At 42.7% G+C, this 17,346-nt stretch overlaps 1 protein-coding gene across 1 annotated transcript in view; it reads right to left on the bottom strand.

Moving 5' to 3' along the window:
• ptprua (protein tyrosine phosphatase receptor type Ua) overlaps positions 1-17,085 on the bottom strand; it is a 139,664-nt gene extending 122,579 nt beyond the window's left edge. Inside the window, exons 1-4 of the mRNA XM_030789339.1 lie at positions 17,067-17,085; positions 16,120-16,175; positions 15,771-15,844; positions 13,766-13,902 (exon numbers count right to left, since the gene is read on the bottom strand). Of these exons, the coding sequence (XP_030645199.1) occupies positions 13,766-13,902; positions 15,771-15,844; positions 16,120-16,175; positions 17,067-17,085 (286 nt within the window). The remainder of the gene's footprint in view (positions 1-13,765; positions 13,903-15,770; positions 15,845-16,119; positions 16,176-17,066) is intronic.
• Between the last annotated feature and the right edge of the window lie 261 nt (positions 17,086-17,346).

Raw genomic sequence — 17,346 nt, 5'->3', positions numbered from 1 at the left:
TATCTGCCCAACTCTGGAAGTCCTGAAGGAGGATTAATTCAAGAGTGTGTGAATGTGTGTGGGTGTTTGCCTGCTCCCCACCCCCACTGTCTCTCTCTCTCTCTCTCTCTCTCTCTCTCTCTGTGTTGAGTGGGTTTGAGATGCCTCTGAAAGTTTAACCCGCGGTACAAGTGACGCGGGCTCACAAGACTCTGGTAGTGATCTCGTGAAGGCGTGAACCTTCGGAAAGCTCTCCACGCGATGAGAAGTGCAGAACTCGTCCAAGAGGGACCCAGTCTGAGCTCGGTGGTTTAGCGTTTACCGCTGACCAAATTCATTCGTTTGAAACACCAGCGACCTTGAGCATAATCATTTATACAACTCAAATGTTTTGTTTACTCACAACTGTCTTAATCGAGTGTGAGTGTGTGTGTGTGTGTGCGAGCGCGTGTTTTTTTGTCTGATGTGTGTTCATTAAAAGTACAATTGGTTTCACTGAATAATGAAACAGATGTCAGCAAGGACACAGACGTGGATCCGTTTCTCAGGCAGAGATGAGGAGATGAGGATCAGTTACCAGTCAGGGAGGAAAAAAAGAGAAAAAAATAGTCAGATAAATGCTTTAAATTATCTGTGAGTTCACACTCCTCTCAACAAAGCCTTCCATTTGCACTGCAAGCGTCTCCCTCTGCAAAGCGCAGGCACTGGAGAGAGAGAGAGAGAGAGAGAGAGAGAGAGAGAGAAACAACAACAACAAAAAAGAAAACTGTTTTGCCTGCTTGAGAAAGAAAAAAGAAGGGCAAACGGTGACATTTCTCGGTTCCCACGGAGGTATGCCACATCAAGAGTGTTTCTCTCAACCTCCTGATATTTACCGTGTTTCCATCCATCCTCCCCCGCCCCCCCCCCAGCACCCCAAGTCTACCTTATCTGTTGAGTCTGTCAGGTCTTTAAACAGATCCAACATTTTTTATGTTGCTAAATCCTGCAAGCTTCCAATTTTGTTATAGGAGACAGAGAACAGTGGCTTAAGGTGGCAGCAGGGGCGGGTGGGGGGTGCGTGTGTGTGTGCGTGTGTCTGTGTGCATGTGTGTGTGTGTGTGTGTGTGTTGGGGGTGGAAGACTACACAGAAGAAGAGGACAAATAAGAAAAAGATCATGATGATGATAAGGAAGTTGAGGAAGAAGAAGGAGAAGGAGAAATCATTGATGGAGGGGGAAAAATAAACATGAATGTTAGTGAACTCAGGCCTCCTCCTGACAAGTATCACCTCAGTGTTCCACAGCGAAGCCTAATTCAGTCAAATTGCCTTACGTGCGACTGAAACAACCAGTACCTCTTTGTCGCCAAACAATGCGTCGTGCCACTATCCTATTAGCTTCACACAACACCGTCTGACCCGGAGGTAAACAAATTTGTCATCGGGCCAGACAAGAGCAGCTTTGTCTGTACTGAATGGAGGGCGGCGCGGCCTGTTGTGTGGGTCTCCGATATGAGAGCAAAAAGTCATTTCAGCGCCAGATGAGTAAGGAAAAAAAAATAAATAAAAAGAGAGCAAATCAGGGTGACACAGTACGGAATTAATCTGAAATAACACCCCCCCCCCCCCCCCCGCCCCCCCCCAAAAAAAGCTCGAAAACTTCAACAGGAACTCGCACTCACAACTTGGTGGGATTTATTCATTTATAATACAGTCATTTCGATGACGGTCTTATCCTGGGTGACTTACGGTTGTCACTTCCTGGGTTATATCATGTGATCATGTGATTGTAGAATGACCTTGAGGTTAAATGTCTTGCTTGGGCGAAAATCAGCCAAACAGACCTTTCCACTTAAACAGTCCGATTCTCTTATTACTACTGCATTCCTACCGTGGTTTGCCTCTGATAATGTCATTTTTATCCTCTACCAACGTACCATAACCTCCGGGCCAGTACCAGGGCTATACAATATGGTTATTCTGTTATGCCAGTGCTGTGAATTAATGAGCTGGTCGTCACACACACCGTAAACAGGTTAATGCACTGTGTGTCATTACGCAATACTTAGAATCTGTGACTATTATTACCCAATAGTTAGAATGCATGACTATTATTACCCAGTAGTTAGAATGTGTGACTATTATTATGCAGTAGTTAGAATCTGAAACTATTATTACACAGTAGTTAGAAACTGTGACCATTATAAAGCAATTGTTAGAATCTGTGACCATTGTTACACAACAGTTAGAACTGGTGACCATTATTACGCAACAGTTAGAATCTGTGATTATGATTATGCCATGGTTAGAATGTGTTTCCAAACTGAACATGTAGATATGCAATAGACGGTGACATCTAATATGAATGTGTTATATATTTAGCTGAGTCATCCAGAGAGCAAACTCCGCTCAGAGCAAAATTCGCTGGACATCTGCAGAACACTTCTGATTTCACCTGCCAGGCTGACCGCTCCAGTGACGGAAGGCGCATCTCGAGAGCCTCACACGAACGGGACAAATTAAAAGTTGACAGCAGCCCAGATGTCCAGTTGAAAAACTCTTATGCCTACCAGTCACTGCAAATGACAACTTTTTTTTTTTTTCTTTCACTTTTCAATTTTCTGAAAATAGTTTCGCATAAATGTTTTTTTTCGGGGAAATGCCACGTAACAGAGAGTGTGTGACACGAGAGTTATTGCGAGACATTATCAGCCAATGTTTCTACATGTTTCATCTCGCATCGAGTTGCTTCAGGCGGACACCTTCAAAGATCAGGATGGGAAAATTGTACAAGTAATGTTTTTTTGTTGTCGTTGTTACAGCCAAATTAAAAGTGGTGCCCAACCCACCCTCCCCAACACCCCCCCACCCCAAACCAAGAAAACAAAAACAACTTTACATTAAATTCTCAATGAGACAAATACACAGAATACATATCCCAAAGGTTGCTTTGATCTGTTCTGGGTTTTTTTAGTCCATTCTCTCCTTCTCTGTATGCTCCTGATTCACTTTAAGAAAAATGTCTCTCTCTTTCTGTCTCATACACACCAAAAGGATGCAAAAAAAAACAAAAACGCAAAATTAAAAGCGTTACAAGTTACCAAAAGGTCGATTCTGAGCACACAGTAATCCATCTGCGTTAGAGCTAACAGGTACAAAATTAGCCACTGCTGTGGTGCAACCTTAATCTAATTAGCATCCTGAACTTCAACGTGAGTGAGGCAAGTCCAGCACCCCTTTATGTTTTGAATTATCACAGCAATTACACAGCTAGACATGTCTCCCTTACACCTCTCCACTCCTGCGGGATGATCAATAGCTCCTATTGTGTTACCTCATCTACTAAGTTTTTGTTTTGTTTTTTGTTTTTTTGAGGTTTGAAAATACAGCTCCAAAAGATGTTGGGTCAGGTGTATGAGATGTGTGGTGACTGCAGAGACAAACCAGCTGATCTACATGAGAGTTCTGAGCCGCAAACGTCGGAGAGATACACGTTTGAAAATTAACCACGCACTGTGAGCTCTCCACTCAGAACTGGAATTTTTAAAGAATTTTTTTTTTAGCGAAGAGTAATTTCACAGACAGACCGGGTTCCCATTTATATTTATGAGCTCCAGTATTTATTATGTTTAAGGAAATGACTTGTCAGACTTTTTTTTTTTTTTTTTTTTTGGTGATATCTAAACTTTTCGGGATTGAAGTCTATACCCATAAATTAAGTCTTAAACAGCTGTTCCAAGAAAAAAAAACATTTTTTTTTCTTATTTCTATCACTATATTTTTTTTTTCCCCTCAAGCTTCTTAGCTGCAGCGTCTTCTGCCAGAGAAAAGGTGTAATTATCACAAACGGGTCTGTCAAAATATGACGCTAAGTATTCAAACGAGCCTCATTTTCCTGTGCATTTTCGAGAGCTGTGTATCAGATAATTGCTGTAACAAACTGTCTTGTCTGTTTTTAATTGGATTGTTAGGAAGAAGTAGGATTGAAGCTTCATCCAATCAGCAAACTAGCAGGGGAGCCTTTGTCTTGGTTGTCTGTCAAAGATTAGTTCCCAGGCAGAATGGCGAGATTGGCCTCTCAACATTAAGACTTTGGGAGGCAGTGATGTGATCTCATTTTGCTGTATGAAAAACACGAAGATTAAAGCCAGTTTCTTTCAAGAAACAACTCTAAGAGAGATGGAGTAACCTGAAAAAAAAGAAGAGAAAAACTATTTTTTTTTCTTTAATTATGAAAAGGTCCCATGAGTTCTTTGTATTCGATTCTTTCTCAGACTTCACAAGATCTTCCCATAAGCCTTTGCTCCACGCTAATGTCATGGCAAAGTCGAACTCTTAGTGGGGTTACATCTGTGGAGATGCTGTTTCTGTGACTGTCAGGTCTCTATGCAACACACCTTTCTCCTCTTCCATCAGATTCTCACAACTCTTCTGTTCAACGCAAGGGTCCACAACCCACGACCCATAAGACAGAAAGTTCTGCTACAGAACCAGTCGAGACAGCATAAAGCACCATAAGAGAGAAGGAGAGAATTAAGTCTGTCTTGGGTGTGTAAGACTAGCCTCAGCCAAAAGCCTCTTGGTGTCAGTGAATGACACATTTAAACCGCACAAAAGCAAACTTCACGTCATAAACAACTACTGTTTTTTTTTTTCCTCTGTACAAAAGGATTCGGTTAGCTATTCATTCCTCAATCTACATGATAAAACACCTGGAAAGAGAAAAAAACTACACGTCTGTTCCCCACTCTGTGTGTGTGTGTGTGTGTGTGTGTGTGTGTGTTTGTGTGTGTGCCTCAGCATGGATAAGTGTGTGTGTGAAAGAACCGGATACCTTTTTTAAAACAGAAATGAATAAGCACAAGCGCCCAACGTCGCCACAGAACAATAACTGCCTCCTACTGCTGGTTGTGTCCAAAGAACACACAGGCATACAACAACAACAATGCAATGCTCTCGCGTTTGAGGCAACGCATATCTGAATCGCAGAACACTTGAATTCACTGTTCATTTTTTTTCTTTCTTTTTTTTTTTTTTAATGTTTTGTTTTGCTTTGGTTTGGTTTGGAAATATATTAGAAATCAGATCTTTCTTTTCAGCGGTAGGGGGGAAAAAAAAAAAAAAACAGCGCTCATTAGGGGCCATAATCGTTCCTAATAAACAGATGCTCTCATCTGCCAGAGGAGCACTATTTATAAGCATTGTTGATGAATTATATGGCAGTTCAGAACTGCTAATTACCGGCTGCAGCAGTGGAGAAAAAGAATTGCAGGAGGAAAAAAAAAAAGTCTCCAAAGTCTCTTTCTCATCTTTTACTCTGACTGAAGTAATTACAACACTCATTGTGGTTTAAAATCGGTGTCACAGTTAAAAAAAAAAAGAGAGAGAGAGAGAGAGAGAGAGCGAGAAAAAGAGAAAAAACAAATAAAGGCTGAGAGGTCTATGGGTTCGGGCCTCTGCTGTCATCACTTATTTGATGCTCAAAAAGTCGTTGGTTGTAAATTACTGTCGTTTGGACCCAAACGTAATGGCTGTGACGAGTCCTTCAAAAAAAAATCAAAAGCCATAAACAAATACGTCTGTGTGTATGATCACCCTGTCCTGGCTCAAAGTCACCCCCTCACTGCACCGCCCCCCCCCCCCATCCCAGGGCGTCTCCAAATAGTCAAAAAACAATGTCAAATTCAAAAGACTCAGCGAACCATGACATGCAATTGAAAACTGTAAAGCAGTCATTTCCCCAAACAAAAAAAACAAAAACAAAAACAAAAAACAAAAAAACACTTCTTCATTACACCTCTTTGCAATCCTCATTAAGAGTGTCTGGTTTGTTTTAAATTTGGATGCATGACTAATATTAACACCAGTTTCCCCCCCAAACCAAAATAAACACACACACACACACACACACACACATCACCACCACTGCCACTCCCACCACTTTAAAGGCATTGTTTTTTTGTGTCATCGTGCTTTTTAATCATTCTTTGTGCTAATGATTAGAATCATAATTACTATGCCTTTGACTGGTAACATTGCCACAAGGTAATTCATCTACAGTGTGCAGATTACAGAACGCTTCAAAAAAAAAAAAAGATTTGGGAACCGTTTGTATCTTGCTGTAATTGACAAAACAACAGAATCTTTAGTTTCTGAAATAATAAGACAACACAGCAAAACACGGTGCTCTAAATATGTTGAATCTTTCTAAATCTTAGCAGAGGAACAGGCTGGATGCTAAGCAGTGACTCTTGGTGTCCACTATGTTCATATTTCACTGTGTTCGTCTGCGGTGAACGCTGAGTAGCCTTGACCCACAAAATGGGCTGTGGTTGCGGAACTGGGTAATGACGATGTTTTTTGATCCGTAATTCTGTTTGGCATTAAGCTGACTAATTTGACCCGGTCTGGAATATTACTCAACCTGCCTGCTTCGTATTGTAATCCATTTTCCGTGGCCCGCGGCTTTTATCATTACATTAGTTATCATTCTCGTTATATGCAAATGTGTCCACGCAGCCCCGGCACAGATATATCATTACCGTGACGGTGCACCGCGCACGACGGAGGTGCGGTTAAAGCAGAGAGAAAGAAAAGGAGTTCCCCACCTTTAAATCCATTACAGAGGGATTCTGACACCCTGCAGAGATAGCATCTAAATTTACATCTCCTGCATACTCTGGATGAGTTACTGTTCCTGACAAACTGAGGTTCAGATTTTATGTGTGCGTGTGTGTGTTCGGTTGCAGATATAATAATTCTCTCTCAGGTTCTGCATAAACAAGTAACGAATCCCTTTTATTTTATATATATATATATATATATAGCTAAGGTGGATGGGAATGACTGTAATGAGAGTGGAGACTTCTTTATGTCAGTTCAGGGAGGGGGAGAGAGAGAGAGAGAGTGCTTTTTTTAATGTCTTTTGTGCATCTGTGTGGTCTCTCAGAGACAGACAATTGAAGGCAACGGCCAAACGACAGACATGCTCTCTCTTGCTGAACAAACTCCAGCAGTGCTAATAAGTAATACTGATTTTTTTTTTCTACTGACACCTTTAATGTACTCTGAGAGTTCTTCTTGGAGAGAAGCCATTGGGAATTCCCAAATTAGCCATATGAATCAGTCTAATTTCTTTTTTTTCTTTTTTTTTGGGGGGGCTTTTTTGGAAGCACTTATGTCTCCATGGCAACAACTCAATTACCCTTCATCCTAATGACAGTTCTGCGTCAATCACAGGGGAGGGGAGAGCAAACTGGCAGGCGCAGGTCTGCCATCTCAATGGGGCTGACTCATCACGGACGCAGCCGTGTGATTGGTGCAAGAGTCTCCCGGCACGGAAACCGACACGGAAACCGCGGGTCCGTTTTTAGCCCCAACCTGAATCCTCAGTCTGTCTGTCTGCTTGTCTGACCCTGTCATTAAAGTGACAGTTAATTACAGAGCAGTGTTGAATATTACCATATCAGCAAAGGCTCTTTTTGACATTAGATAAGTTATTAAAGAAAGTTTTGCTTCTTGCGTGTGTTCTGAAGACAGCAAAGGCTACATCTAAGGCGTGCTACTGATAAAGGCCATGACCACTGCAGCGTTTTGTGTCATAAACGGTGTTGTAAAGAAGACGCAGCTGGATTGTGAAACAATCCAAAATGTCCGGTCAAGTATGTTTGCCTTCAAAGCAGAAGGAGAGCTTTGTATTCAGTGTCTACTCGGGTAACCAGTTAAAGGCGCCAAATACAGATGCATTTGAAGCAAACGGATGACTTGGCCTTTCCCGATACTCTTACGTGGCTCTTTTAACCTTTCTACTCAAGTTAATAAAACCGTGAGCTGACCCAGAGAGTGTGTGTGTGTGTGTGTGTGTGTGTGTGTGCGTGTGTGTGTGTGTGTGTGTGTTTTGAAGCAATATCACATGAATGAGTCTTCATCCTGTTAATTAAGAGAACAAGGTAACAAGGAAAGTGTGCAGTGAAGATACGTGGAACAGAACCTCGCCACTCAAATACTTCAGATACCTATTAGCCAAATCCCATGATTGATTACGACTCTACTTATTACCGCAGACGGAATTTTTTTTCCCTATTTTAAAGTCAATACGGAGAAAGGACGGCGTTAGCCACCATACAGCTAATATACTCAAAGCACATGACCTCTTAAAGAGAAGCTCTTTAAGAACTAAAGGACTTTAATGGTAAAGACATCAACTAGGTCTTACAGAGACCTCTATGGGCACTTCTGCCTCAAGACAAAGTGTGTATTACCTGCATTATGGCATCTGATGATATAAGACCAGAAGAGAGGCAGAAAAAAAAAATGTTGTTCAGCTCAGAACGGTTGAGGGGGAAAAACTTTGTTCGTGCTAGGTAGGTTTTCAATCTGAATCCATGCTTTGTCAAGGTGTCATTACAGAAGCTGCTGCCTTTTCAATAGTTGAGTTTCTTGACATTTAAGCCCTGTTGGGTGCCTGAGATTACTGGATTCAAATTAGAGCGATCTTTTCATAAAGGGAAAGTGCCTCTTTGTAGAAAAGTGCTACAAAAGTGCTACAATTCAAAAGTGCTACAATTCAAAAGTGCTGAACACACACACACACATATACATGTTCATATGTGTGTGTGTGTGTGTGTGTGTGTGTGTGTGTATATAGTATTTATATACATACATACACACACAAACATACACATATATACTCACCAGCCAATTAGAAACGCCTATCTTGCAGATCTACCTTGTTGGTGTACAGTTAGAGACTATGGTCCATCTGATTCCACTGACAGTTTGTGTTAGCCGTCCTCTAGCCCTTTGGTCCGTTCGGTTTCTAGCCATAGGGCCGCTGTTGGCTGGATATTTTTGGGGGGGAAAACCCACATTTCAATGCGGCAGTGACACTTATGTGTGTCAAAAGAACCCAGCAACACTGCCAGATCTGATACAGTCTTAGCAGTGTGACATCCACTGTCGTGTTACTACCACGCCGCTGGTAGTAACGTTGTGTTTAGAACGATCTGCCACCCAAATAATATCCAGTCAACGGCAGTCCTGTGGTCAGAAACTGAACACTGATGAACAGGGCAGAGGGTGGTTGACATGGCAACAGATGGGCTCCAGTCTATAACTGCACACCTATAGAGTGTACCTATAAGGTTGGCAGACCTCATGAAGAGGTCGTGTGTGTGTGTGTGTGTGTGTGTGTGTGTGTGTGTGTGTGTGTGAGAGAGAGAGTGTGCGTGTCAATGTGCGTGTGTGTGTGTGTGTGTGTGTGTATGTAGTAACCAAGAGATATCATTAAATATCATTAAATGAGTAATGTATTACATTATAGCACAGAAATTGTACATATGTATAAAATTTAACAATATCTTTGTTATGATACATTACTCATTTAATGATATCTCTTACTACACACCACACACTCAAACACACACACATACATGACTGAGTGTGTATGTATATGTATATGTGTGTGTGTGTATATATATATATATATATATATATATATATGATTATATACAGGTATTTGTCAATAGTCTTTTCTTTTTATTGCTTACATGTGTATCTGTTGGTTTGCCTTGGCCTGTAACTGCATCACTGTCCAGTAATACCAGTGGGGTGTGGATCAGATCGGTCAAAATCTTCAAAATTTCCTCATGAGATCTAAGTAGCCCTCTTTTTCTCTCTCTCTCTCTCTCTCTCTCTCTCTCTCTTCTTCGCCCCCACTCCATCTTTGGTTATGTCAGCCATATTAGGGCTGAGTCTCCTCACAGGTCTCAAATCATATTAACTTTTCAAAAGACTCAAAAGAGAATGTCCTCTCTCTTCTCTTCTCTTCTCGTTCCGTATCGCTCCTGAATCTTTCAGGGCGTTTGGGACACCCCCGACTGAACCTCCAAGTCATCCCTCATTCACCTTATCTCTTCCTTTTTTCCATTTCCTCCTTTTTTCAGTTCACGCTCTGGCCCTCCTGTTTAATTAGGGCTTACTCGTGCAGCTCAGATATATATTGCCCTTTGGGTGATGTTGAAAGCCGAAAGTTTTCCTTTGAGACTGATAAGTCAAGTTTCCCCTTCACTGAAATCTCCCTCAACTTTTTTTGGATTGTTCTTCAAGATATCAGACAAACTGTTAACTGCTAGCACGAACTCCTGTCTCCAGGAGACAATGTAAAATCCCTTGGAAATGTCCTGAATAAGATTTTTTTTTTTTTTTTCAAAGGGCCTCACTATTTCAGACTCGCAGGTTATTTCTGGTCTCCTGATGCTACTAAGATAAGTTTAATTGGCTCAACATCTAACTAAACTAGGCTACTCTGGGTTTTTTTGGAGATTAGATTAGAAGAGAAATCATACATGGCTGGATTTGACTTTTTGCTAACGGGGAATATTTTAACAGGTGAAACTCTTTCAGTTAAGCTGAAAAACTTGACACAGCTAGGAAAAGGAGCGAAAACGTGTGGTATCTGATTTCGGCATGGACTCACCTCTGAGCTAACGTTGTACATCAGACAAAAGAAAACGTTCATTTTGAGTTGAAAAAATGCTAACTTTGCATTGCTTTCTTCAAATTCTATGCTCACGTGACAAATAAAACAAGCTAGTTTCCTCACAAGTGTTTAGACATGCAGTTAAATGAACCCCTAACCTTATCAGGTTCTTGTTCTGAGTCTGCTAATCCAAAAGCATCCAAAGCAACACGGTACCAAGTTTTGTTTTTTTTTTTTTTTTGTTTTGTTTTGCTTTTTTTTTTTTTTCCCCTGAAAAGCAAAGCAAGGAGGAAAAGAGCCAAGCAGCTGTCTTGTTACACCTCCACATCAAAGACACTGCAGCCCGCCCACACGTGAGCCAATGAGCGAGAGCCAATCACGTCGGGGAAAAAGGAGGAAATCGGCCTGTGTTAATGTGTCATTTAAATGCAAAGAGCCATTTCGCCAATGCTACTTAGATTTTTTTTTTTTTTTTGTATGATCATCAAAGGCGGCGATGTGCGAGGGGCATTCTTCGCCGAGGGGAACGCGTGACTCCTCCGCCAGCCTGTTCCAATCCCTGCTGAGACTCCAGAGGAAGGTATGGCTTTGGAGCTTCAGGATCATTAAGCCGTGAATAACCACTGAATGACTACATGCTTTACCCTGAGAGATCAGTTTGGTTCTCTCTCTCTCTCTCTCTCTCTCTCTCTCTCTCTCACTTGTTCGTGCCATGAAGTTTTTGTGGTGAGCTGTTCCTTAGTTCAAGGAAAGTTAAAGGTGTCACTGTGTTTGTTCCACTCCATTTCAGACATTTGTTTCATCAAATCTGTGTGTTCACATTATTGTAATATGATCCATTTATGTATACATATATACATACAGAATTTTTAATATATGTGCTCGTCATAACCTCAATGTCTTTTTTTGTACCTCAGATGCTTTTTTGGGGCGGGGGGGGGGATGGGGGCCAGGCAAACATCAATGAATTAATTCATTCATTTATTTGTTTGTTTGTTTGCTTTTATCGTCGAAACTGCTCATTTAACGTAATGGCAAAAAGAACGCCTTCAAGACTGCTTTCATTTACCAGCTCATTAGAAGTCGTGCCCCGCGTTGACAGTCAGTTTCCATACTCATTCTGAGTGTTTGCATTTACTTCATTAAGAGAGCCTGTTCTAGAGAGCCCTTTATTATCTACACTTAGAGACACACACACACACGTTCACAGCAGTGTTTTCCCGAGTCCAGCCCATAGGGACACCGGGCCTCGCCAGATATCGCCTCCATTCCACACTCACATCCACTCATAAAAAGAGTTTCGTGATTAGCTGACTGGTAGGATTAAAAAAAAAAAAAAATCAGTCTGTGCGGATGGGGGAGTTGTAATGAACTGGCCAGTGCGCCATTGCTTTGTGGACTGAGTAGTTTCTGAGGAGTTTATGGAAGAGTTAGCATGGTAGAGTGAGAGCCACCCAAAGACTAGACCATGAAAGACAACGGTAAACCACTAAGTGTTTATGACAACCGGCACAGCCGGTTCTCTCTCTGCGCCCCGCTGTTTGTTCCGAACACATCTCTGACTCGCGACGAGGTCAAATTTAATGCCCTGACTCCAGCGAAAGCGACAGAGTCATCACCATTTAGCAGCTCGGTAAAAGAAAAGGACCCCCCCCACACACACACACAAACACACGCACACACACACATTTTTCTGAAATTAGAGACATCAAAAACAACTGTCCATTAGCTCTTTCAGGTCCAGCCGGTCTACACTAGAGCATACGAATCCCTCACGCTGAGGAGAGGTTTGTAAACTCCAGTGCTAAACAGCGCTATCTCGGGCCTTGATTTGGTATGCAGGAGAGCAACCTGTTGTCTAATGAGGGAGACTAGAAGAACAGTGGCGGTCGGTCTTCTGTGTTGGACCTTGTGCTGTTGCTTTGCTTCTCTCAATGCCCATTTCGCCTCATTGACATGCTTGCCATACCGCTGAGCAAATCAATACTATTGACCCAGAGTTACCCGATAAACTAAGCTGTTGTCTCAATTGGAGTCTCTTTAGTAGTTCTGAAGGAATTTAACCCGCGAAGATAACTGCTTGGTTGGACATCCACTATCTGCGAAAAATGTCAGGTGGAAATGCCACGGAATTTCTCCATAAGGCCCGCGCCGACAAGAAAGATCGGATCGTATCAGATCGGATCGGATCCTGTACCCTGCACGTTCGAGGAGTAACTCAATCCTGAAAAACTGGAAAAGGAAAAAAAAATGCAACTCTTAAAAAAAAAAAAAAAAAAAAAGGGTATGCGGTTCCATTGACAGTGACGACATGGGACTCCCTGGCTTCCAGGCTGGAGAACAAAAGACAGCCCTCATCGGCGCTAGTACCACGCTGCTCGTTCAAGCCACAAGCCATCTTTGCACGCCGATAAATGCACTGTGGCTTTCTGTAAACTATATAATAGGCACTTACACTGAAGGACCATCACGCAGATAAGTATTTATCTTCCATTAGCATCGGTTTAGCCACTACAAAAGACACACTTCATGGTTTTTTTGTGTTTGTGTGTGTGTGTGTGTGTGTGTGTGTGTGTGTGTGTGGGCCTCATAAAGGGCTGAAGAGATAGGAGGGGGCTTTCACTATTGTGCTGCTTTCAGCGAAGTTGTTGTGTAATGTAATCAGCCCTGACCCTCTGTGAACCCCAACCAATTCTCAAGAGTTCTTAAACACAGTCTTCTTCCCTCTAAAGAGAGGAACGGCCCAAAGCGACAGAGCAGAGATTACGCACGAAGCAAATTTTTAAAAAATGCAATCCGGACGCAGAACGGAAACGATTCAGCATGATCCCCCTCTTCCACGAACTGCCACTGCTCAAAAACACAAGCTCATCCCTTTGTTAATTATGTCAAAAGGAGGGTGGTGGGCAGGGTTGGTGCACAAAGATCAAGCTCCATTCCCCAAGAATCGCGAGTTTATTTCACATGAACGCAAATAAAGCCAACAGAGTCAAATTCAAACCCATTCTGAGGCCCTAACATTCTGACCTGAACTGTAAGCGCTGCATTTGAAAGACCGTGACGAAAAAAAGAAGCAGGGGTGGATAAAAACAGATAAAAACAAGAGGAACACATCAAGAACCATCTCGTTCCTGTAAAACTGGAGCAGAATGCGAGTGGTTACGAGTTCCATCCCCGGGGCGGAGACACCGATACGTTTTCTCCGTCTCAAATTTACAATCCCCTGTCCCCATCCCCCCAGAGCCCTCACCAACTGCAAGGCAGGGAGCAAAGGATCGTGGGAAACAGGTGGCACTTTGAAAGATGCCCCTTTTCTGAAACTCACCCCGCGTAAGGTCAGAGGTCATGTGCGGCCAGCTGTAGGTGCGCACGAGCTGCCAATCAAAGTCGTCCTCTTGGCCCTGTCTGTATTCACACAGGGTCGGATCGGAGTCCTCCTCAAATGTGCAGCCAGCTGTGGGAGGAAATAAAAGGACATGTAGACAAGGTTAGCTGTGCAAGTACTACGCATACAATATCACAGGATACGGTTTAGCATCACGGTAGCAGTGGATGATGCCATATATTCTCAATACACACAGAAAACACAAACAAGCGCTTTGAAGCCACTCTCCTGTTTGTTAATTAACTAAGAAAAAAAAAAAAACACACATCAATGAGCTTGTCAGATTTAAAAAATAAAAAATAATTGGGGTGTTCTCAGCAAGCATAAATGGATAGGTCATGGTCCAAAATTGTCGATGTCTTGGATTCGTGGCTCACGTCCCAGCTGTAGGCTGTAACCCCACACAGTTTCAGTCTCAGAGTCCATACTAACACACTTGGCTGTGTTCTCTGAACGTCTGAGTGGGCCAGGGCCACTCTCTCCCACTGATGGTCAAGTCCCTGTGCAGTGAGAACCATGGTTCTCTCTTTCACAAATGCATTACATTTTTAAACCCAAAAAAAAAAGAATGATCGACTTCACATGTGACAGATGAAATATCGTGCTAGTCTCGTTCTCTTTGACTGTGATAACTGCCATCTGAAGGGGAGGTGGGGGGGATGAGGGCAAACAAGATCACATGCGATTGGACATTTCAATAAAGAGGGAGGGGCCAGAGCAAAAGAACTCAACTCGCCCATTACTCGTACAAAAAGTGTCGATTGAAGCATTAGATGCATGGATTTCATGATCAGTATTAATCAGTGATTGGTCGGTGTACTTCAGAAGGACTTGTATCCCTTTGAGACTAACTCTGGATAGGAAGCCATTTAAGCTATGCTGGTACTGGACAAATACTTTCAATATTTCAATATTTTCTTTAATAAAAAAAGGGGTGGGGGGGGCATCTTGGTTTACATTCTCGGTGTGTGTCCCAGCAGTCCTCAGGAAATGTCTGTAAAAGTTTCTGTCACTTGAGAGAACAAGATCTAATCGACCGTGCTGGGGTGTCTACGCAAACAGCGTCTGTGAGACACCGGCACTGGCAGAAATAAAAGAGCGGGTGATAATGCCCACAATAATGTGCTCAATATGTCAACACCTAGAGGATCCGTCTCGCTAAAAGCACCCCCCCCCCTTGCCCCCCCCACCACCCTGGGTTTTTTTTCTTTCTGCTTTTTGGTCTGGTTTAATTGTGTCTCTTGTCACGTGAGTTATTCTTTTTTCAGACTCACTTGGTTTGACTAAAAGAACCATGGTCCATTCGCTCAAAGTGGGTTTCCATTTCCTTCAATTAGGCCCAAGCTGGTAAAAATCACAGGTCCGCGTGAGGTCATCTGGTCGGTCACCATAGCGACAGGTACGCAAGGTGCCAGGAATAAGATGTTCTCATGACTATGCTCAGCTGGGTCGCTAGTGTAACAAGCAGTACTTGTTCACTTTCTAATGATACATACTAGCAGACACAGTAAGGCATCCACAATAATAGTCCAATCAGTCCATCTTTTCCCCACTCTCGTTCTCTCACTCTCTCTGTCTCTCTCTCTCTCTGTTCCTTTCTCTCTCAAAATTACACACGTTGTCCTATCGCAACCAGAGAGGGGGTGAGATAGAATAATCATAGCTGGAAGGAAGCAGATAAAAACACTCAGTTCGGAATTAGAACCCCGAACAGCACTTTCAGTTCCATTTTGGAATCGCCACGGCAGCAGTGAAGTAATGGAAGGCAGGAGCTGCTTTCAGTAATGGTTTTTGAGGTAATTTTGCGACAAACATTGTTGTTTGATGGAACAGAGTAACTGTTATTACAGCTTCATGGAATTCTGAAATCTCATTACTTCATTACAGAAATTTAAGCTTTGAACTTCCTGCTGCCCCGCTGCAGTGCGTTTCACTTCCAGAAACACCATCAAGACTGTCTGCAAAGGCTTTACGAGAGAGCGTGCCAGGACAATTAGGTGGACCGGAGCTGTCAAGGTACTTAAGTGCAAAAAGTTTCCGAGAGGAGCATTACTCAACTCACTGACTTAGCTGCTATGGGGGTCCGTCTGTGAAAAGAACAGCTTATGTTACGACTGCATGAGATACATAATCCGCAGCCTCTTCGGAAAACGGCTGACGCCGACAGCCCCGCACCGAAAGCCAAGACTTCAGCTAAATTTCAAATCTCTTTTTTTTTTTCTTTTTTCGAAGCGTAATGTGACATACACCTCGAGAAAATAAATAAATAAATAAATAAATAACTAAATAGAAACCTGCTGCAGTTCTCCCAGTGTCACGCTGTGTGCGATCTGGCTGTCTTCCTCTCGGACTGCCGCAGGGCAGAGCAGTTCTCAGCCCTACGCAGACACACCTGGTTTGGCTTATTAAGGGTCTTGTGGAGTCTCTCGCCTCGGCAGTGTGCACTTGGATTACAGCCCTGTCATCATCTTCTTCTTCTTCCTCTTCTTCTTCCTCCTCTTCTTCTTCTTCCTCTTCTTCCTCTTCTTCTTCCTCTTCTTCCTCCTCTTCTTCCTCTTCTTCCTCTTCCTCTTCCTCTTCCTCCTCTTCCTCTTCTTCTTCCTCTTCTTCTTCTTCTTCTTCTTCTTCTTCTTTTCTTTTTTCTTGTTTCAGTATCACAAATCTTTATGCGTTATGCATATGTCTGTCTGCGTCGTGCTCTGCCCTTGTTTTTGCACTGCTTTGAATCTCCATTTTTGACCATAACCCAAACGAATATTTTGGCTCTGTCACACGAACACCTAAAATGTCATGTTTTATTTATTTTTATAACTGGAATGCCTGTGCAAAAGACCAAAATAACACCATATCAGATAAGTGACTAGCACTATGTGTGTGTGTGTGTGTGTGTGTGTGTGTAGATATCCTTAAACCACCAGCAAACCAAAAATCAATATGTTATCAGTATTATATCAAGCACTGTGTTATACTTCACTCTCTTTCTCTGTTTCTGTCTCTCTCTCCCTCTGTCCCACTCCCTCTCTGTCTCTCACTCTATACATCTCTCTCTCTCTCTCTCTCTCTCGTCTCCCCATACGTCGGTCTCTCTCTGTATATCAGATACATACATTTCTCTCCCTCTTTCTCTATCCCTCTCTCCAGCTCTCTCACTTTCACCATCTCTCTCTCTCTCTCTCTCTCTCATGTGATAAGACACCACCAGCAGTTTTCAGCAGACCTACATATACTCAGGAAAACTCACAATGAGCTCCTCTGGGCATTGTGTCCCACTTCATGTGCCTTTTTGACTCAAGGGAGATCCTTGAGAAAACGTGTGTGTGTGTGTGTGTGTGTGTGCGCGCGTGTCCGCACTCGTATGGGTGTGTATTTGGGCATGTGTTTATCTCTGCTAGAGTGCAGTGTGTGTGTCTGTGTGTTTGAGTATGAGTGTGTGTCCGCACACGTGTGTGTGTGTGGGTGTGTGTGTGTGTTCCTGTTGCCGCAATCCCATGGCAGTGCCCAGAACTTCTTCACTAAGTGAC

This window comes from Chanos chanos, chromosome 12, assembly GCF_902362185.1.
Source record: "Chanos chanos chromosome 12, fChaCha1.1, whole genome shotgun sequence".
NCBI classification, from domain to species: domain Eukaryota; kingdom Metazoa; phylum Chordata; class Actinopteri; order Gonorynchiformes; family Chanidae; genus Chanos; species Chanos chanos.
The sequence above is the reverse complement of the archived record's forward strand: the minus strand, read 5'-3'. Positions and strand labels throughout refer to the sequence as shown.